General features: G+C 37.0%; 1 protein-coding gene across 1 annotated transcript in view; it reads right to left on the bottom strand.

Moving 5' to 3' along the window:
• Positions 1-209: 209 nt before the first annotated feature.
• Positions 210-21,942, bottom strand: part of TET2 (tet methylcytosine dioxygenase 2) — a 126,747-nt gene continuing 105,014 nt past the window's right edge. The window contains exons 7-11 of the mRNA XM_026499112.4: positions 19,757-19,907; positions 17,786-17,875; positions 9,823-9,960; positions 7,098-7,452; positions 210-5,013 (exon numbers count right to left, since the gene is read on the bottom strand). Of these exons, the coding sequence (XP_026354897.2) occupies positions 3,542-5,013; positions 7,098-7,452; positions 9,823-9,960; positions 17,786-17,875; positions 19,757-19,907 (2,206 nt within the window). The 3' untranslated portion in view covers positions 210-3,541. The remainder of the gene's footprint in view (positions 5,014-7,097; positions 7,453-9,822; positions 9,961-17,785; positions 17,876-19,756; positions 19,908-21,942) is intronic.

Raw genomic sequence — 21,942 nt, 5'->3', positions numbered from 1 at the left:
GCAGGGAGAAAAAGAAGCTGAATATCTAGCCTATTCCACCAGAGAAAAATTGTGGCTTTAGTTATCCAGATATTATTTTAGGTACATTTTAACAAATAACCATCTAAAAAGTATCTTTAAAAAGCAATTTCTTTTCATTCCCTTTTGCCTCATTGAAGTAGCAGTAGTTCAGGCAGTAAACAGAAACTTCAACAAGACAATACTTAGAGTGCATTAAATAAATATAAATTTTATTAAAAACACTCACATAGCGTTATCAGGAATGATATAATAATAAACGCTTTCAAATAACCTGCATTCATAACATTACAATACTTACAGTATTTATAACCATCCTCAGGTTTTATAGACAAACCAAACATGAAAATGAAATGAAACTAAGTTTTAAAAAAAGCATAGAAAGATGCACACAGAGTTCTTTATCTTAGTGTCAAACTGCAAACGTTTCCTACACAAGTTAACCACTAGCTTTAGAAGTGAACTGTACAGCACTGTGCGTCAATCAAGAGGAAAAATTCATTCAAGTAAAGTTGACACCACTCAGAAGCATTTTCAAGTATGGCTCTATAGTTAACCTGATGTTCCTATGTAAGCAAATTGGATATCTGCTTCCATTCATCCTAACTGAGGCAGGTTTGATATTTACAATTATAGATCTGATATTTACAATATGCCACTCGATTTCCTCTCCTCATCCCTCCCTCCCTCCCTCCCTCTCTCCAAACCCCAAACTACACTTCTCACTCTTGTTGGCCGGCAGTTTGACAAATGACAGCGGATGATTTAGGGAAGCCAAAAATTCAGATAGGGATGGCTGACTCAAAACCAACAGATGTGCATGTAGTAACCAAATATTTGGGGTTACGTATGTGGTATCTGCAAAATATTTAAATCACGTGGTTTGACATATGCAAAGGGAGTGTTTTTGAAATGTTTGTAAATTGGTCACAGCCAAAAACTGTGGGGCAGTGTTTTAAAAAAGACAAAAGCCACGTTATAAAGACTCGACCAGTAAAACTCAAAGGCCTTGTTTAAGAATTTATTTGAAATGTTAGTAAGCACAAATGTACTTAGACCGAAATGTAATTGTACAGTCGATTGCATGCCACACCCCTACGTGTTCTGCCTATGGAGGGAAATCCTTGCGGCCCGCCACTGCGTCGGCTACGGGTCAAGGACTCTTAGAGTGTCGAGAGACTCCAGCCAGCGGCCACTTGCCAAACGCCTGCCTTACAATCTTCCCTTTATCAACTCAGTGCATTCTATTTTCATGTATTTTTTTTTCCTGCTTGAAACACTCAAAAGATTTCCCCAAACTTTTAAAATGCTTTTCTTTACAATAAAAAGAGCCAACAGATTTTACAAAATTAGTTTTAGTTACATCAGGACATATACAAGTAAAATAGGAGGGATTCAAAATAAAAGGGTTAAATCCCTGAAAAAAGGATATATTTATTAACCTACAACAATTTTACATAAACACAGGTGACATGTTGGCATAAGGAGAACATGAGCTGAAATATCCCTGAATTTTTAGAACAAAAAGGTTGAAGTTCAAGTTATACTTGCTAAGAAATCAAGTATTGAAAAAAAGGTATGCTTTTTCTTTAATAATAATAATAATAATAAAAAGACTTGGAAAAAAATGATGGTACATGATGCTCTAAGCTTTCACTCTCAGTTCAATATCCTATTGCCAAACTAGTGTTGAGGTATATGACAAGTAGGAACATCACTCAAACCTTTAATGAATTCTGAGCTCACATTATGATATATTTGTAGCAGGCTGAGTAGCACCATCATGATGTGAATTCTGCTTCAAATCCATATATATATATATATATATATATACACACATATATATGTATATATTTAATTTTTTTTTACAGTACTAAAATACTAAAGCATTGTGTTAAAAAAGTTTTGTTTACAATTTAATTTACTTACTATACATCTCTTTCACTTCTTCTTTATACAAATTAATGATTTAAAACCACCACAGCAAACCAGCTGCCTGTTTTTTTTTCTTTTTAATCAACAGATTCACATGGAACTAACCCTGTTTATTCATCTTATGCAGGCATCAGTCTGCTCAATCTTCCTGGAACAGAGGACACTTAAGCTAAGAAATGACAACATCACAATGTACAATTACCAACACAAAAGCAGACTGCCATTTGGTTTGCCGAAGAGCCGACAGATCCATAAAATAGCATCTGCTTAAGTGAACTCGCTTTGTTAAGTCTGTAACATGTCGTTCATTATTACCTGCAGTTAAGAGAAAATTCCTAAAACTATGTATTTGAGCAATGAACTTGTCATACGATGTTGTATAAAACTGTTTTACAGTATAGCATGTGAGATGAGCACCAGAAGACACGTGTTGTGGACTAATGTATTCCCTTGACTCCAGTAAGCCCTGCTGCGGATTGAACTGGCTGTATTAAAAATGGACACATTGCTCATCAGCAGGTGCATGGCTAAAAGCAAAAATATTTTAAAAGCTTTCCTTGTTTCCTTGAAAAAAAAAATCAACTTTGCATTCTAAAATGAAAGTGAACTTTTTTTTTTTTTTAATGTCTCAGTACCTTAGCATTGTTCAAGTTGTCAAAGCTTAGGTAGACAAAGTGCTTCTAAAACACCATTTAAAATATTTATACATATACGTGTGTGCACATATACATATGTGTATACATATATGTACATATGTACGTTTATTGTCCTACAAGGACTTCACTGGATGAGCAAAATCCAGAGGCCTTTAAATGTCCACATTAAAAAAAAAAACAAAACCTCGTGTAAGAATAGGTAATTATGCTAAAAACTTGAATGAAAAGGTACCCCTATTATTCAAGGGCATTGGAGTACACTGATAGCATCTCGATGATAGAAAGGCATTAAATTTTCAATTGTTAAAGACACCATTTTCTTAGCACCATTTCTCAGAACATCCAAACAAACTCAGTGTTTTGCTGTCTATCCATTTATGCTTTCTGTAGCTAGTTTGATAAATAAACGTAATATTAAGATTACAGTAAAAACTGCATGTTAAAAAGCCATAATTCCAGTATTTCAGTACATTGTATATTCAGCACCAGATGGTATTTTAAAATTCCTGCCACTGTAATACTACAGTACTTGTTTGACTTGTGTTCCATGACTATGCAAACTTGGTATTATTAAAAGTGGTCACAGATGTGTAGAGTTGTAAGGGGGGAAAAAAATCACATTTACATATCATCTCGTCCAATAATAGAACCAGTGTTTAAAAATGTAAATTGTGGAACACTTTCTTCCCCACCTTCTGTTTGCATAGAATGCTTTGGTCTTTTGCCTAGATGCCATCTGTGACCACTGAGGAGTCAGTGGAAATTAAGTGCTATGGTAGGATGACCTCTTTTTTGCTGGTGAGCTGAGGTTCTTCCCACCACATTTGTCATGAATCCTGTGTCCTTTCCCCACTGCCCCCGTCATGAGAACTATACTACGGACAGGTTGGTTGTGGTCTTTTCAAATGAGGTACCCACCACGAGGGGCGACATCATATGTATCTGTTGTAAGGCCCTGTGACCCGAGTGAAGGCATATGGAGATGTAGTTACTGTGGAGTCTGTGGTCACGGACATGGTCCTTTCAGCAAGGGACTTGATAAAGCGCAGGTAAGTGGGCTCGGAAGGTTCATGCGGCTCAGTGGGCTCCCGTTTCACTTTTTTGCCGTGGGTTTTCTGAGGCACATAGTCCGGGCCGTACTTCTCACACTCTTCCTCTTTCTCTCGGGCTTTTTCAGCCATTTTGGCTTCCCAGAGCGCCAAGCCATGTTTTGGCTCATTCATGCTCTTATGTTGGTAAAAGACAAGGGAGATCCTGGTGGGGTGATTCCTATTGGGATTCTTTAAAGGGGTTGTGGCGTGAAGCTCGCGCTTGGCACACTCAATGAGAATTGACCCATGAGTTGGAGCCACAGCCACTCCCCCAATATCAGGATCTAGAAAGCTCTGCTCACTGTCTGACCAGACCTCATCATTGTCCTCGGTGGCAGAAGGCTGCTTTTCCTGGTTACCGGCATCCTGTAATTTGTGTAAGCCTTCTTGGCCAGAAGCAGTTCTATCATGGCTAAGACCTGGAAGCATCTTAGAGAACCCATTAGCGGTGTGGGAAAGCATGTCATTTTCCTTATTTTGGAGATGCAGGGCATGAAGAGAGCTGTTGAACACGCCTGGAGCTGCACCGTAGTTATGGATTATATGAGAGGATGGGGGATGGTCACCATTCTTATAGTCTATGTTTGGACTGCTCAAACTGGGTGGCAATCTGGAGGTGGCCCCCATGAAGTGGCCATCCATCTCATGAGTGGAATATGGAGGAAATGTCCCTACATGGTGTACATTTGTTTTAAGAGTACAACTGCTGAAGGCATCTCCCTGCATAGTTTGGTTTCCATAACCTAAGTACTTAGAAGAAAAGCTCTGGCTATTTCCAAACCTCGGCTGGTAGAGTGTATGGATGGGTGGTAAATTTAGCTTAGAGAGGGGGTCTTGGTTTGGATACCTGTATAAATCCATGGGCTGAGGCTGGGGAGAATAGGAACCCAGATACGGGGAGCAGTTGTCCACCGATACGTTTCCATTGCATTGATAGGATGGATACTGGTTATTCTGATTCAGAAGCCCGGTGTAGGGGTTCATGGGATTCGAAGAATTCAAATATGAACCTGTAGCTTGGGATGAGGTGGAATAGAGGTTCATAGGGCTGGCGCCTCCATAAATATCTGAAGTGTGTGAAGAGCTTGGATAAGCTTGGATAACTGGATTGGGCCGTCTCATGTACAGACTGGCAGATCCAGGGGAAGAGTAGGAGTTGACAGACTCTGACTGAGGGTTATGCGTCATGGCGTGATGCTGGGGCGGCGGTGGCGGGGGCGGCGGCTTCTGGGGCTGTGGAGCTTGCTTCTGCAGGGGTGGGGGCGGGGGCTGCTGGGACTGCTGCATGACTGGTCCTGAAAGTCGCAAAAGTTCTGTGGACAGGATAAGAGTAAGCACAGAAATGTGTCCGGTTATTATTTTCGCAGAAGCTAGTGAGGATGCTTGAATGCAGGTGAGAACCCCCTGGGATTATGTGGTATCCATCAGACAAGGACAAGAGCAAAGTCAGGGTTCTGACCACTGTCTGGTGTAATTTTTTGTCTAAAGCATTAGAAACAGCAGATCTCTACAACAGTACAATTTGTTGAGTGAAGAAAAATGCCACAAACATCCAAAAGCTGTGTCACTGACAGTATCGTGTTCTCTGACACTTCTGTGCCTCTGACCAGGCCACGCGCTACCTGAAGCACCCTTCTCCCTCCACCCCACCTCCCTGCCTGTCCTTGGCTTGGTCCTCCCTTCCTCAAGGAAGCCTTCTCCGACCTCATGTTCTAGCGCATGTCACACCCACTGCAAACATAGGTCAGACAGAGCAATGCTTCAAAATGTATGGTAATTGGACATTTTTAGTCCTCTCCTCCCGCTGGTGCGAGGCAGTTCCTTGAAGGGAGGGACCAGGTCTTACTTTACTTTATTTCTCCATTGCCTGGCATGCAATACAATTTGTTCAGTCGTTGGAAGTAACACAAAATTTGTACAGAAGACAGCAGTGCTATGAGAAAAGGAATGACATTCCTTTAAACACCCACAGCATATCTTATATAACTGGCAAACCCTATCTACACAGTTGTCAATAAATTTCATGACCTCAGTTACAAATCTATATATGAGAAAAGAATAAATGGAGCTGTAATGGCAGTCCTGAGCATTGAAATGATTATTACAGAAACCAGTTAGAAAAGACTGGAGGCAAACTTCTATTCGATTATACTTTGCAGCTAACTTAAAGGAGAGATTAAGGAGTGAATAGGATTTACTTCTTTTAGTGTAAATCAACAGATCGATAAATTTTTGTTAAGCATCGTTAGCATATTATTCTAAATTATTTAGTTTCTCTAGGTTTTGAGATGAATTGGTAGGCGAATTTGACTTGGTGAAGCAAAGATGGTTGGTTCTAAGCAAACTAAAAGATGAAACTTAAAAGATAACCCTTTTTCTTTTATTAATGGCCAGGCCAATACCATCTGTAAGATGTAGATATGGACATTAAATTGTATGGCTTTTTTTTTTTAATTTATTTTTATTTTTATTTTTTTATTTATTCGACAGAGATAGAGACAGCCAGCGAGAGAGGGAACACAGGCAGGGGGAGTGGGAGAGGAAGAAGCAGGCTCCTAGCAGAGGAGCCTGATGTGGGTCTCGATCCCATAACGCCGGGATCACGCCCTGAGCCAAAGGCAGACGCTTAACTGCTGTGCCACCCAGGCGCCCCATGTATGGCTTTTTATAGCAATTAACTGAAGACCTAAACAAGGGGCTTCGAAAAGGAAGTATCAACTTAGTATTGACAAATAATGCTCTATTGCTACTTCCACAGATGTGATCTGTTTGGATGGGTAAAAGCTTTAGAAGAGAACTACATGCTATGAGGACACCCTCCTCAACTCAGACTTAATATGGCTAAAGAAAGGTATCTTATTCGCCTGCCCCTGCCCCATAAATCCTATTTTCAAACTTCTGTTCTCGTTATCTAGCCTTCAAATGTTGAAGTCAGTCTTCAATTTTTCTTCGTCTTTGTTGCAATGTTTTGTCAAGCACGTATTGAGAATCATTTTGGGAACATTTGCTTCCATCATTTTTGCTAAATCTTCATTGCTACCACCCAAACTCAAGCTTTTCTCTTGGTTTATTGCATCTGTCTCCAAGCTCATAGCTCCTCTGCCTCTATTTGCCCTCCTGTCACTGCTAGATTAACACTAATTTCACCATATCACCTACCTGTCATAAAACTGCCATTTATTACAGAATAGAATCCAAACTGCTCCATCAAGCTGGGGTTGAGGGTGCAATATCTCATTACCATCTCCAAGAGCAAAGCCTGGCCCTCAGGACTTCAGAGAAGATTCTGGTATAGAACTAAAGCTATGACTGAATATAGTCTTCGCAAATTAACGATACTCATTTTTAACCCAAGTTTCAGATAACACAGAGGCACAAGGCTGTACATTAAATTTACCTGCCAACTGTTTAGCCTGGCTTGCATTTTCAGTCTGTTTTGTACGAGATGAGGCTGACTTCTCCTTTTCATTCTTATTTGTGCTGTTCTCCAGAGAGGAAAGCTTTTCAGCTGCAGCTTTCTTGGCTTCTAGTTTCCTCTGTCGGCATGTCTTGACCGGCTCTGCCAGCATCCTGACTTTGCGCCGAAAAGAGCTTAGCACCTGAATGGCACCATTTTGTTTCTTCTTCTCTTGAGCTTCCACACTCCCAAACTCGTCCACGTCTGAGACTTTGTAGAGGGGCAGAACATGGAGCTGCTCGTCCTCAGGCTTTCCTCCAATTTCACGATTGTCTTCTCTAGTGAGGGTGCATACCTGGGGGGGGAGATAAGATGGTACAGTTTCAGTCCAAAAGAAACGTGTGTGTGTGTGTGTGTGTGTGTGTGTGTGTGTGTGTGTGACTTCCTCCCTGTCAGGATTTAGATTGCTGGTGGTCTCCTGGACCAGATCAGTGACAGGCATATCACCATGAACCACGTCTGTCTGTTCTTAAGGGACGTTGCATTAAAATGGTGCCAGGAGACCGAGAAGGCCACGTTGACTTTTTTTTTCCTTTTTCTTTTTTTGAGTCTATCAGGAAATGTTACCCGTGGTGACTGTGTTCTAAGGGAAGAAGCGACACTCCCACCAAAATGAAGCAATCTCCCACCTTTCACACTCGGAACAGATGTGAGAGATGTGAAACCTCTTCAAGAAGGGGCTGCAGTTTCTTCCACCGAATGATTTCCTGTTCTGCTAGTTATCACAGTCATCTAATCTCATACTTCTGTACACAAAGAAATTTCACATCTTTCCTCACACTGGACTCCTAACTCCCCTTCATGTGCTTAAGAAATTTCCACAAGATACCAAAGTGAAATCTGAATCATGTAAAATTGAAGGTGTGGTTGCTATAGGGAATATGGGACTCAACATCGCGTCTATGTTCCCCTTCTCTCCTTCTCTGTACTTGTTAAGCCTAACTTACTGTTCCTCTCTCGTTTCTCTTCTAAGCTATTGCAGCATACGAGGGGCTATTCCGAAAAGGGGAAAAGTCTACTTCTCTTCTTTGCTAATTTAATGGTACTTTTTCTCTTTTGTTAGTCACAGTCATATTGCTGTTGATGAGAGATTATTTGTTGGCTTTAAAATACTAGCTTTTAGTATTTAGTGTTTTTGACTGATGCAGAAAATATGATCACGATTATTTAAAGTGCAGGTAATATAAAATTACTGGAAGATACTCTTGAAAGGAATGTGATCATAACAGACTTACCTTGATAAGTTTAACATGAGATGGGACTAAAACGAGTTTTTCACTCCCTATACATAAAAGTCTTCCAAATCCACATCTCTGAGCATGTGGCACCTTTTCTCACATGTTTATCCCCACTCCGTTCTTCTTCCCTAGTGCTGTTTTCCTTTGCACCTTGTGGAAACCATGAGCTACGAGAGGCAAAGTCCCCTTTACGAAGAACCTTTCTCGTCACTGCCTTCTCTCCATCACCTTGTTAGGGTGAAACATGGCTACCTCTAAGACCTACCATGGCTCTGATTATCATTTATTTCTTCTTCTCAGAACCTAGCCTAGCCTAGCCTTCTAGTAGTGAGCAAGTGGTCAACACGTGATTAGTGATGATTTTAGAAATTGCGAACCATAAGCCTTGTGTTGGTCCTCCCAAATCAGAAGTCTGCAAGCCAAACGGCCTCACAGCCAGTTTTTTCATGGCAAGTGAACTTAGAGTGTTTTTTGCATTCTTAATAAAAACAAAACAAAACAAAAAGAATGTGAGACCCTATGTGGCCTGTGAAGCCTAAGATACTTACTGTCTTTCATTTAATAAAAAAATATTCTGACCTCTGCTCTAAACCATTAAACCAATACTTTCCTGCTTCTCAAAAACTTCATACCGGGTTCTGTGAATTACTTCCATTACTGCTTACCACCTCCCTGGGTTCTTCTCTACCCTAGACTATGACTTTGGTCTCTGTCTTCTAGTTTTCATCCTGAGTCTCACTGGTCATCTTCCTCAACTGCAGACAAAGCCATGCTGATGACTCATTAGGCGGATTAATTTATAGTTTCTTCACTTGAACTTTTTCATTCTTTATCTCCACTGTGGTTTCTCCTTCTCCATGCAAGGCCACACCGTGGACCCTGTCAGTGCTGAACACTGCTCCACCCTAAGACCATATTCATTTTCTCTACTTACCAAAACCTCCAATTATACGGCCTAATCCACTTCGCCCACTATACTATGTAGTTATAACGGGCTCTTTTTTTGTACTTTGAATTTTCTACAGTAGTTACTGCGCCACCGGTGATGTATTTTTCATCTGCACTCCTCTCTGCAAGGTGGATTGGTGCCTTGGCTTGTGTACAGCTTTTTACTTTACTGATCATAACCTACCAGATACCTGACACTGAATTTTGAAAGAACTTTTGGCAGCTAATGGTAGCTGGCAATGCACAGTCACTGGTTTAGCTCAGCACCAACACGTCCACGATGTCCCTGTGCTTGTCAACAGACTTCCAGCAATGTGCCAACCCGTTATGAGAGTCCTAGACATGCCAAACAATTCATTCATGAAAGCACGTGTGCGATGGCCCCTGCAGAGAACATGCTCTCTAATCACAGCGCACTGACTTCCAGCCTTCCACTCTTTCGCAGGGCGTGCTGCTAGCCTGTCCTGTGCCCCACTCACCAAGGTGCTGCCGTTCTGCATGTTGTGTAAGTCCCTGTGGGCGTGAGCACAGAAGTCCAAACATGCAGTGACCCCTGAGAATGGACGGCCTTCCTTCAGACCCAGTCGGCACTCTGGTGCTCTGTGTTCATATTCAATCTGAAAAATAAAAGCGTCTGTGTACTTAGGCATTAGAAATTCTTAGGCATACACTCGAGAAAAAAGTGTAAGACCTGTGCACTGAACAGGTTAAAAAGACTCCTTAGTATTTTGGCTATTTAGAACTTCAAAAAAATGTTGTATAGTTTATATCCAGAATTACAATGGAATGACACAAAACAGAGCAAACGTTTTGATATGGTAAAGTTTTTATTTTACAGTGGTGAGCTGTAATTGATATACATTAAGCAGCATATACTTAAAGCGCACTACTTGATGATTCTGACATGCAAATATGTGAGACCATTGCAACAATCGAAATAATGTACGTATCCATCACTTCCACAAGTTTCCTCCTTCCCCTTTTAATTCACGCTTCCTTTGTTCCCAGGAAACTACTGATCTGCTTTCTGTCACTACAGATTACTTTGTACTTTCTAGAATTTTATATACATCGATCTGTTTTAATTTTTATATATGATGAAGATTAAGAGTCAAGGTTAATTTTTTCCCATATGGCTAGCCAACTGTTCAAACACTACTGGATAAAAAGATTATCCTTTGCCACTAAATTGCCTTTGTCGAAAATCAATTGTACGTGCTGGATCTATTTCTGAACTTCTGTTCTGATCTTTTGGTACATGATGGTGTGTTGGGAGGTGTGTGTATATATGCCAATACCACTGTCTTGATTACTAGTAAATATGGATCTTTAGTAATCTTGAAATCAGGGAGTAGAAATCTTCAAATTCTGATCTTTCTGAAAATTCTGACTATTCCAGATCCTTTGCATTTCTCTCTCTATATTTTAGAATCACCTCATCAATTCCTTCAAAACACCTAGTAACATTTTGATAGGTTATGTACTGACTCCATTGATTGACTCAGGGAAAACTGACATCTTAAAAATATTTAGTCCTGTGATCCATAAACATAGTGTATCTTTCCAGTTTGGGTCTTTTTAAATTTCAGCAATGTTTTGTAGTTTTTCCTGCACAGGTCTTGTATATTTTTGTCAAATGTCAAAATTTTATGCCTAAGATTTTCATATTTCTGATGCTATTTGCTATTGGTTTTCACTATAATTTTTAATTGTTTATTGCTAGTATATAGAAATACAATTCATTTTTTTATTTTGCAACTTTGCTAAACCATTTATTAGTACTAGGAGTTTTTTGGTAGATTCTTTGGGACTTTCTACATAGATATGCATGTTATCTGCATATAAGGACACTTTCATTTCTTTCTATTCAATCTACATGTATCTTGTTTTTTTCTTGTCTATTGCCCTAAAATTTTCAGTTAGATGTTAACAGAAATGGTAAAAATGGACGTCTTTGTTTTGTGTCTAGTCTTAGGGATAAAGCTTTCAGTCTTTCACTATTAGCTATGAAGTTAGCTTTTGGTTTTTCAATTATGCCCCTTAGCAGGCTGAGAAAGTTCCCTTCTATGGATGTTGAATATTGCTAAATGCCTTTTTCCTCTATCTATTGAGATAATGATATTTTCCCCATTACTTTGGCTAATATGGAGAATCACACTGATTGATTTTTGAATGTTAAACAAAGCATTCCTGAAATAAATTCCATTTAGTCATGATGTATTATCCCTTTTACACATTTTGTGTCTAATCACTAAAATTTTGTGAAGAATTTGCACATCGATATTTATGAAGAACACTGGACTACATAGTCTTCTTTTTCTTTAATGCCTTCGTCTACTTACAGGATCAGGATATTTCCAGCTTCATAAAATGAGTTGGAAGTCTACTCCTTTTCTGTTTTCTAGAAGAGTTTCCACTGAATTATTATTATTTCTTCCTTAAGTCAAGTTTGGAAGGGAAATTATCTCAGCCTGGAATATTTAGGAAAGTTTTTAACTACAAGTTCAATGTCTTTAATAAAGGATAATGTATGGTATTTATTTTTTCTTTAGTAAGCTTTGGTAATTTATATGTGTTTAAAGATTTAATTTTTTTTTAATTTATTTAGAGCGGGGGGGGGCAGAGAGAGAGAGAGAGAGAGAGAAAATCCTAAGCAAACCCGGCACTGAGCACAGAGCCTGACACGGGGCTCAATCTCATAACCCTAAGATCGTGACCTGAGCTGAAATCAAGAGTTGGATGCTTAACCAACTGAGCCACCCAGGCACCCTGGTAATTTATATCTTTTAAGTACTTTGCCCATTCCATCTAAATTGTTGAATTTTTGGGCATAAAGCTTTAATAATATGTCTTTATTATTCTTTTAATGTCAGTAGGATCTGTAGTGATGTCTTGTCTCTAGATATTGGCAATTTGTGCTTTCTCTTTCTTCCTGATTGAATTGACTCAAAGTATCAGCTTTTGGTTTCACTGATTTATTCTCTTGTTTTCTGTATTTCATTTCATTGATTTCTGTTGTTTAGTTTTTCCTTCCTTCCACCTAAAATTTTAGGGCTCAAATTGCTCTCCTTTTCCAAGTTTCTTACAGTAGAAGCCTAGATCATTAATTTGAGACTTTATAATTTTCTAATAATAAGTGTTCCATGCTATAAATGTCTAAGCAAGGCATAATAGCTTCATCCTGCAAATTTCAATGTCATGTCTTCATTTTCATTCAGTTTGAAATACTTCCTAATTTCCCTTGTGATTTATTCTTTGGCTCATAGGTCATTTAGAAATATGTTGATCAGTTTCCAGATACTTAGAGATTTTGTGGATATTCTGGTACAGATTTTTATTTTAATTTCATTGTGTCTAGAGAACATATTTTGAGATTTTAATACTTATTGATACTTGTCTTATGACCCAGTATATAATCTATATTAATAAATCATCCTTATACACTTAAAATAATGTTAATTCTGCTGTTAGGTGAGGACTTATATACATGTCAGTAAGGTCAAGTGGCTTAAAAGTACTGTTCAAGTCTTCTGTCTCCTTAATGATTTTGTACTTGTACTCACAGTTGAGAGAGATGTATTGAAATCTCTGAATATAACTGTAGATTCATTTCTTTTTATAGTTCTATCCATTTTAATAAAATCTGAAGCTCTGTTTTTAGATGCATACATAGGATTATTATGGTCTCTTGATGAACTGACCCTTTTATTAAATGATCCTCTTTATGGTTTATAATATTCTTTGCTATGAAATATACTTTGCTATTAATATGATCATTCCAGCTTTCCTTTGGTATTAGCATATTTCTTGGTTCCTGCTTCTTTCAATATCACAGTGGTTCAATATCAATGTGATTATTCGGTATCACAAACTGCCTTTTAATTGGGAGTGTTAAAAGCCATTCACATTTAATGTGGTCTTTTTTTGTATGGTTGGGATTAAATATACCATCTTGCTATTTGTTTTATCTATATCTATGATATATATTTTTTCTTCTATTTGTTATATATTTGTCTTTCATTTGGTTCCATATTCCTTTCAAGAATCTTTTTGGATTGATTCCATTTTTTATCTCTTTACTGATGGATTACTGATGGATTAGCTATATGCCCCCCCCCCCCCACCGGTGGCTGCTTGCCTTGAGGTTTACAGTATGTTCTGTCACTTCTCACAATCTACATTCAAGAAATAGGATACCACTGTATAACAGTATACTTTCAATTCCTTAGCCTCTCGGCTACTTCTACATGTTATAAACTTCAAAATGCATTGTTTTTTAAATAGCAAATTATCTTTTAAATAAATTTTGAAAATAAGGAAAGTTTTCTATTCTCACATCTACTGTTTATGATGTTTTCCATTTCTTTATGTCAATACAGATTTCTATCTGGTATCGTTTTCTTTCTGCTGGAGGGCTTCCTTTAACATTTTTAAAGTGTTAGTCTGCTCATGGTAAATTATTTCAGCTTTTGTAAGTTTGAAAGAAATATATATATATATATTTTTTTAAGATTTTATTTATTTATTTGACAGAGAGAGACAGCCAGCGAGAGAGGGAACACAAGCAGGGGGAGTGGGAGAGGAAGAAGCAGGCTCCCAGCGGAGGAGCCTGATGTGGGGCTCGATGCCAGAACGCCGGGATCACGCCCTGAGCCAAAGGCAGACGCTTAACGACTGAGCCACCCAGGCGCCCCTGAAAGAAATATTTTGCCTTTACTTTTAAGAGTTGTTTTTACTGAGTAGAGATTTCTAGGTTGACAGTTTTTTTCTCTTTCAGTACTTTAAAGATGTTTCTCTTCTATCTTTTTTTTTCATTTTTCTCTGATGAGAAGCTTAACTTTAGCAATCAGACTTTAACTATAAAATCAAAGAACAAAGCAAGGGAAGAGCATTTAGATATAAGAAGTAAGGATAATAGATTCAGTTGGGGAAGGAGACAAAAATCAAATAGTAGGTTTTGACAGCATCCACAACCTTAACAGGTTTTCCCATGTACTGTGTGGAAAAGATCACATGGCTGTTTTTTTTTTTTTTTTTATCTCTAAACCATATTAAGACATATGGGTGAACATTACCAATAGTACCTACCATGCAATAAAAAAACACCTTATCTATTCACAGCCATTGACTGAATTAATTTAGACATTAAATCTATTTTTTACGTATTTTTTAAATGTGTGAGTGTATGTACGTATTTACATTTTTTTTCCTTTTCAATTTTTTATTTAAATTCTAGTTAACATAGATGGTAAAATTGGTTTCAGGTATAGAATTTAGTTATTCATTACTTACATATAACATAGAGTGCTCATCACAACAAGTGCCCTCCTTAATACCCACCACCCATTTAGTCCACTCTCCACCCTCCTCCTTCCATCAACCCTCAGTTTGTTCTCTCAGAGTCTCTTATGGTTTGCTTCTCTCTTTCTCTCTTTTTTCCTTCCCATATGTTCATCCGTTTTGTTTTTTAAACTCCACGTATGAGTGAAATCATATGGTATTTGTCTTTCTCTAACTTATTTTGCTTAGCATAATACACTCTAGCTCCATTCACATCACTGCAAATGGCAAGATTTCATTCTTTTTGATGGCTAATATTCTATATATAATATTCTATTTATATATAAATATTCTATTTATATATAAATATATATATATACTACATATATTCAGGTTAGGTATCCAGTTCATTATTGTTGACTGTAGGTACACATGTTGCAAAGGAGACCTCTAGAGCTCAATCAACGTGCTTAACTGAAACTTTATGCCCATTTATCAGTACATTTACTCATATACAAATACTGAAACACATCTAAAGAGTTATACCTAATCATCTTGTTATAACTAAAATTTGGGGTACTGTCATATTTTGGATATTCGAGGTTTAGTTAATGCATAAAATACTCCAAATATAATGTAATTGGGTGGAATATCAATGCTTAGAAAAATCAGGTGTGTATGACACCAGCTATAATAAGAATCAAAGGAGTCAAAAGAACTTTAATGCTTTGTTATACTGTCCTCTTTACCCACCTAAGCCATTTGATTAATAGCACCTATAATAAAATTTATTCAACAGAAAATGGCCAAACTTGGTATCTAGCAACATAGACTTAATTCACTTTCTTTTTATAGCTTGATATATTGTGTTTCTCACTCAGAATTATTTTGCAACAGTACCAAAGCATCCCATATACTTTTCTGTGATACTTACCAAAGTAGATAAGGTTGTAAAATAACGGTATTAATCCTACTACTATTAACAGTATTTAAAATATTTTTCATAGACATCATATACATTTCTAAAAACCTAAGGTGTGACATAAAACAACTTTATAAACAGATCATCATTACTTAATTTGCCTCTTTTGCTCCCACTTGAAAAGGAAAGAGTTGAGGTTTGGGGGAAGTGTTTAAGTCCATAATGGAAACAAGAATAGCTAAACCATTAAATTAGTATTGGTCTCCCCCTCTGTCCCTGCTACGTAAACTAATCTAATCCCATTAGTCTTTAATGTTATTAAATGACAATTGTTTGCCAAATGTACTCTTCTTCATACCTTCCTATACCCCCTGCTGGGGTGTACTCTGCTCTGGCTACCTTCATCACCTCCAGCTTTCCTCCATCTATCAGTCTCCCTCTTTCCCTTAAATCTTTAACTCCTCTTACTGGATTGTGCCAACCCCCAGCATTTACTTCACTGGTTTCTCATCCTCCACTCCTAGAATGTGTGTCCAGAGTGCCATCAGTAGCCCCTTCTCCTCTTTATAGTCTCCACTCGGAAAAACATCATTCACTCCTATGTACTCAGCTTCAACTCCTTACATGTTGACAACTCCCAAATCTACAGTGCTAGCCTGGATTTTCCTCCTGATTTTCCATCTAATTATCCTAGAATTATGTCAAACATAGTATGTACAAAATGAAATGTATCATTTTCCCCTTTTGCCCCCAAACTTCCTTTCTTCTTACTGACTCCAAATACTAGTTAATAGAACCATCTGTCCAAGCCAGAAATTTGGTGGATCCTCAAATTCTTCCTTTTGCTTATCCTCAAATCCAACTGGTCACTAAGTTCTGTAAGTTCTACTTCAAGTATTTCACGTACTTACTTTCTTTATTCTATCACTACTGTCATTTCTTTAATCTAGCAATTTAACAGCTCTTGCCCAATGACTACATTAGCTTACTTCTCCAATTTAATCTTACACTAACTGAAGTTGTATTTCATTTAATTTGTTTGTTGAGAGAACTAATTAAATTAAATCACCCTCCTCTGCCCCCAACACACACTTAAAATGCCCCAATGGTAGCCTTTCTACGTACAGGATAAAGTTCAAAGATTTTTATATGGTTTCCAAGGCCATTTGTGATCTTACATCTCTACTTTCAGGGAGAACTTTTTTGTTCCTTCAGAAATGTGCACACCTCTTTTTTTTTTTTTTTAAGATTTTTTTTTTTAATTTATTTATTCGACAGAGACAGAGACAGCCAGCGAGAGAGGGAACACAAGCAGGGGGAGTGGGAGAGGAAGAAGCAGGCTCATAGCAGAGGAGCCCGATGTGGGGCTCGATCCCATAACGCCGGGATCACGCCCTGAGCCGAAGGCAGACGCCCAACCGCTGTGCCACCCAGGCGCCCCCACACCTCTATTCCAGCTGCTATGTTACATATTGACAGAAACCCTACATTGCTCATCTTTATGTCCACGGTGACTAAAACAGTATCTAGTTTGTAACATAACTATATATAACATAAATATATATATACACACACACACACATATATGTATTTAGTACATATAACATATACTAAATATGGTATATAGTTTATATCCATTTAATGCTTCTGTTGATGTTATAATGACAGGGGAGACTTTACAGATTTTTTCCCCTTTATGAGCATTTCTGAACAAAATCACCTAGCCTTCCAAATAGATACATCCTAGAACACACCTATAAAATAGGAAAAAGATATTTTTGCTTTGTTTATGGAGCCCAAAGCCAATTAAAAAGAAGAAAATCCAGCAAAATCTGACGTATCTGGACACATGGATGTACACTCATAGCTTAATACGTACAGACATATATGTGAAAACAGTCAATAGTAATAGGTGGCTGGAACCTACAGTTTGGGCCACACAATTTTAACTATCCACCAAAGTCTGCTTACAGAAGAGATATGAGAACAAGATTAGTGGATAGAACAGCTTGTGAGACTTTAAAGCTCATTATCTTTACAGATTAAAAGACCAAAAATATGTCTTTTGGATGATATAATTCTTATGTACCAGAAACAGAACACTGTGGCTTCACTAATTGGGAAGAGGAAAAATTAGAAAAATAAAGGAAAATCATTGCTTCAAAAATAATTTTGGAAGTAGGTAGGTCATCAATAAGTAAACTGTTCCAGTCATCGTTAATAATTACGTATAAACTTACCTGATTATTATATGCATCAGGTGCAAGTTTCTTATATGTCGGTGCCATAAGAGTGGACAGGTTTTGTAAATGAGACTCCAGTTTCTCTTCCTGTATAAAATGAATAATTCATCATATTAAATTCTAAATCCTTTCTATATGCAAGAGAGGCTATCAGTTAAATTTTTCCTGCTACATCTTAGATCCAAAAGACTATATAATCTAAAGTATCTTTCTTACTAAATAAAGTTCCTTAACATGACTATTTCTAAGTAAAAAGTATAAACCATATATCATCTATTTTTGTATGTGTTATTACAATATCTAGCTATTTGGCATTTTTAAAATATTAATAAATTTTGTACTCTGCATGCAGATACTTGGCATTTTATAAATATAAGCTTACGCTAGGAATAGGATAAGGAGAATGAAGCCATATGGTCTTAGGTCCATTCTCTACTCCTTCTCCTATCAGCTGCTATGGAAGATGAACTATTGAAAGGATTTGTTTGGCTCATCTATTTTCAATCTTTATATTTTTAAATATTTATAAAAATAGCATTCAAAATTTGAGAAGATCTTTCCATTGAACTAAAAGTTACTAGATGCTTCAAATATGGATAAAACTCTCAGAACTAGAATGTGGTATATATGCAGAACTTTGTAAAGTTTACTTGAAAGGAGAAATGTTCAGTTACACTCCCTCCTCCCTACAAAGAACAGATTTTTTAGGTAAGATGCTTATAAAATGGTAGGTGATAATACCCAGTGTTCCATTCGTACTTAGAAGTTCTCATTTCACAGTAACATTTCTCCAAAAATCTTAAGATCTTGATGTAACTACCTGGCAGAGTTTCACTTATCTGTAATTTAGAAGGTGAGGCGTTTCCAAGCCAAGCTCTCCTACCTACCTGCGGGAGAATGTTCCTAGCCAACCCTCGGATTTGCTTTATATTAAATCTAGTGAAAGTGATAGACATTTATAAAATAGTGGTAAAAACTCTCCAGTGTGGAAAATTAAAGTGGCTGATGACATGTAAAATTGTTACACTTCATTAGGCTTATTAAGTATTTGTATTTTTTTCTTATGAAAAGGGACATCTAGCCCATTTAATATAGTTTATTAAAAATACAATCCTGTGGAAAAAATTACATCATGATTTCAAGAGTTTTTGTACTTTACTAAATTTCCACTTACTATTATAGTCACAAATAATAAGGCCAACACATTTTTCGTTTAGAGAGACATATCAATTTTATAATATACATAGTATAACTATGTATATTATATGTATGTATAACTATCTTTCAATTGCATTTAAAGTTTGGAAAAATAATTATAAGGTTCATTGAGTCACTAAAAATTTGGTCATATCTAAATGATAAACATTCAGGGGTTTTTTGATTATTCATTAGCATACACTAGAAGCTATACCCAAAAGTTGTAAAAATTGATATCCACCTGTAAGTTATATTTTGAGAAATATATAGTATCAATTACACTTTTATATTAAAGTCTAAATATGTTTTAGTGACTTGAATGCGTTCATTATGATAACTTTATCAACTCTCATGGTATGAAAATGTGGTGAGAAATGGTCTTTACTGAATGTGGCAGTGATGAGTATGATTTCTGTAATCCAGGTCTGAAAAACAAAAGTTTTAACAATGAAATGTTAACACTTGGTTTTAATACCAAAGTGATGCCTGTTTAAAAGTCCGGAATTAACAAAGGTAAGTACAAAAGGCCACAGGTGTGAAGAGTTTACGTCGTTCATCCTTTACCACTTTGGCGTCACATGGTCATTATTATGCTAACTTCCTCAAATATATAATGTGTATCTACAGTTTAGCTAAAATCGTGATGTACCTCTGAGATGAAATTCTCTATGTTAATGAGACTTTAACAGAGTATGTTACACTATTCACTTCATCTGCACTCATCAATTCTCCATGAAAATAAAGGGATTACAGATCAGGAAGTAAACAAACCTCTTTTGGGTCATCCCCAAGCAGCTTAAATTTTCTTGGGACCTTGCTTCTGGCAAACTTACAGCCATTGTAGTACATACTCCATGAACAACCAAAAGAAAAGGAGGCACCGCAGGTCTCGGGATCCAGCCCTTGACAGGCACAGGTTCTCCTGAGGAATCAAAGGACCGAGTTCATAGCTATCGGTAACATGTATCTAGGCTACCAGTCTGTACTCTTGGTGTCTGCATGCAAAAACGAGTGCAAATCAGTTGTAAAACAAGTTTATATTAACCTTGCCGTATTCACATCAGAATAGAACTATTTTAATTGATTTTAAAACACAATTTAAACACTTTTTATTGTAGCAGAATACACAGAAAAGTACACATAATTTTACAGCGTGCAAATGCTCACAAATAAAACAGACCCAAGTAAGTAGCACCCACAGTAAGAAACAAATATACACTAGCACCCCAGAATCTCCTCTATACTTCCAGGCATTGTCTGTAACAATAACTTCTATCAAAGAGTTCTGCCTATTTTTATATTATATACAGTGTACTATATGTGTGTGTATGTATATATGTATGCATAGTTTTGCATATTTTTATACTATATGTAGTATATATATATATACAATTTTGCTCACTCTTATACACTATATAGTATACTATATTTTTATTTATATATAGTATACCATATCTTTTATATATGGTACAAAAATGGGTAAAACTATATATATATATATATATATACACACACACATATATGCACACAATTATATAGTATAAGCTTATTTGTGTCTTGTTATTTTTATTTTTGTTCAACATGTTCAGGATATCCATCCATATTGTCGCATATAGTTGTACTTTTTCATGTATTTATTCATTGAATACAATATTCCATTGTATAAATATTTCACAAAATAACCATTCTACCACTGATGGGCATTGGAGTGCTTTCTAGTTTTTGGCTAAAATACAGTGTTGTGACTTTACAGCCTAAGCCAGATATATCCTAAGGGCAATAAACAGAAAAAAATTAACGAAGAAACCAAAGAACAAAAATGATAAAATAACCCACTGGGAAAACTTACTCAATTGGTATTTTTTTCAGCCATACTGAGGTATAATTGATAAAATAGTAAGGTATTTAAAGTGTATAACGTGATTTGATGTATGTGTACATTGTGAAAGGATTTGCCCATTGAGTAAATATATCCCTCACCTATTTATGCCCCCCTTTTTTGAAAAGGACATTTAGGCTATATTCTTTTAGTAAACTACAATTATACAATACAGTGTTATCGACTATAGTCCCCATGTTACACATTAGATCCTCAGACCTTACTCATTGTATAACTGAAAGATTGTACACTTTTATCAAACTTTTCCTATTTCCTTTACCCCCAAGCCTCTCACAACCAGTCTATTTTTTAAATTATTTTTTAAAGATTTATTTATTTGAGAGAGAGAGAAAGAGAGCACAAGTTGGGGGAGATGTGGGGGGAGGGAGAGGAAGAGGGGAAGAATCCCAAGCAGACATCGTGCTGAGTGCAGAGCCCCACATGGGGTTCGATCTATGACCCATGAGATCATGACCTGAGTGGAAACCAAGAGTCGGACACTCAACAGAGCCACCCAGGGGCCCTCACAACCACTTCTCTACTCTGTTTCAGAGTTCAACCTTTTTGTTTCTCTTTTTGATTCCACATATAAGTGAAATCATGTAGTATTTGTCTTTCCCTGTCTTGCTTATTTTACTTAGCATAATGTCCTCCAGGTTCATCCATGTTGTTACAAATGACAAGACACCCCCCCACCCGTCCTTTTTTAAGGCTGAATACTAACTTTCTTTTCCCTCTCTGGCCATGCCACATCTTCTTTATCCATTTACCCATTGGTGGACATGTAGGTTGTCTCCACACCTTGGTTATTACGAATAATGCTGCAAGGCACACTGAAGTGCAGAAATCTCTTTGAGATAATGATTTCATTTCCTTTGAAAATATACTCAGAAGTGGGATTGCTGGATCATATGGAAGTTCTATTATTAACTTTTGAGGAATCTCCATACTGTTTTCCATAGTGGCTGTAACAGTTTATGCTCTAATAGTGTGTATAAGGATTTCCTTTTCTCCACTTTCTTGTTAGCGTTCTTTTTGATGACAGACATCCTAACAGGGTCAGGTGACAGGTGACATC

The sequence above is a fragment of the Ursus arctos genome, unplaced genomic scaffold (assembly GCF_023065955.2).
Source record: "Ursus arctos isolate Adak ecotype North America unplaced genomic scaffold, UrsArc2.0 scaffold_11, whole genome shotgun sequence".
NCBI classification, from domain to species: domain Eukaryota; kingdom Metazoa; phylum Chordata; class Mammalia; order Carnivora; family Ursidae; genus Ursus; species Ursus arctos.
The sequence above is the reverse complement of the archived record's forward strand: the minus strand, read 5'-3'. Positions and strand labels throughout refer to the sequence as shown.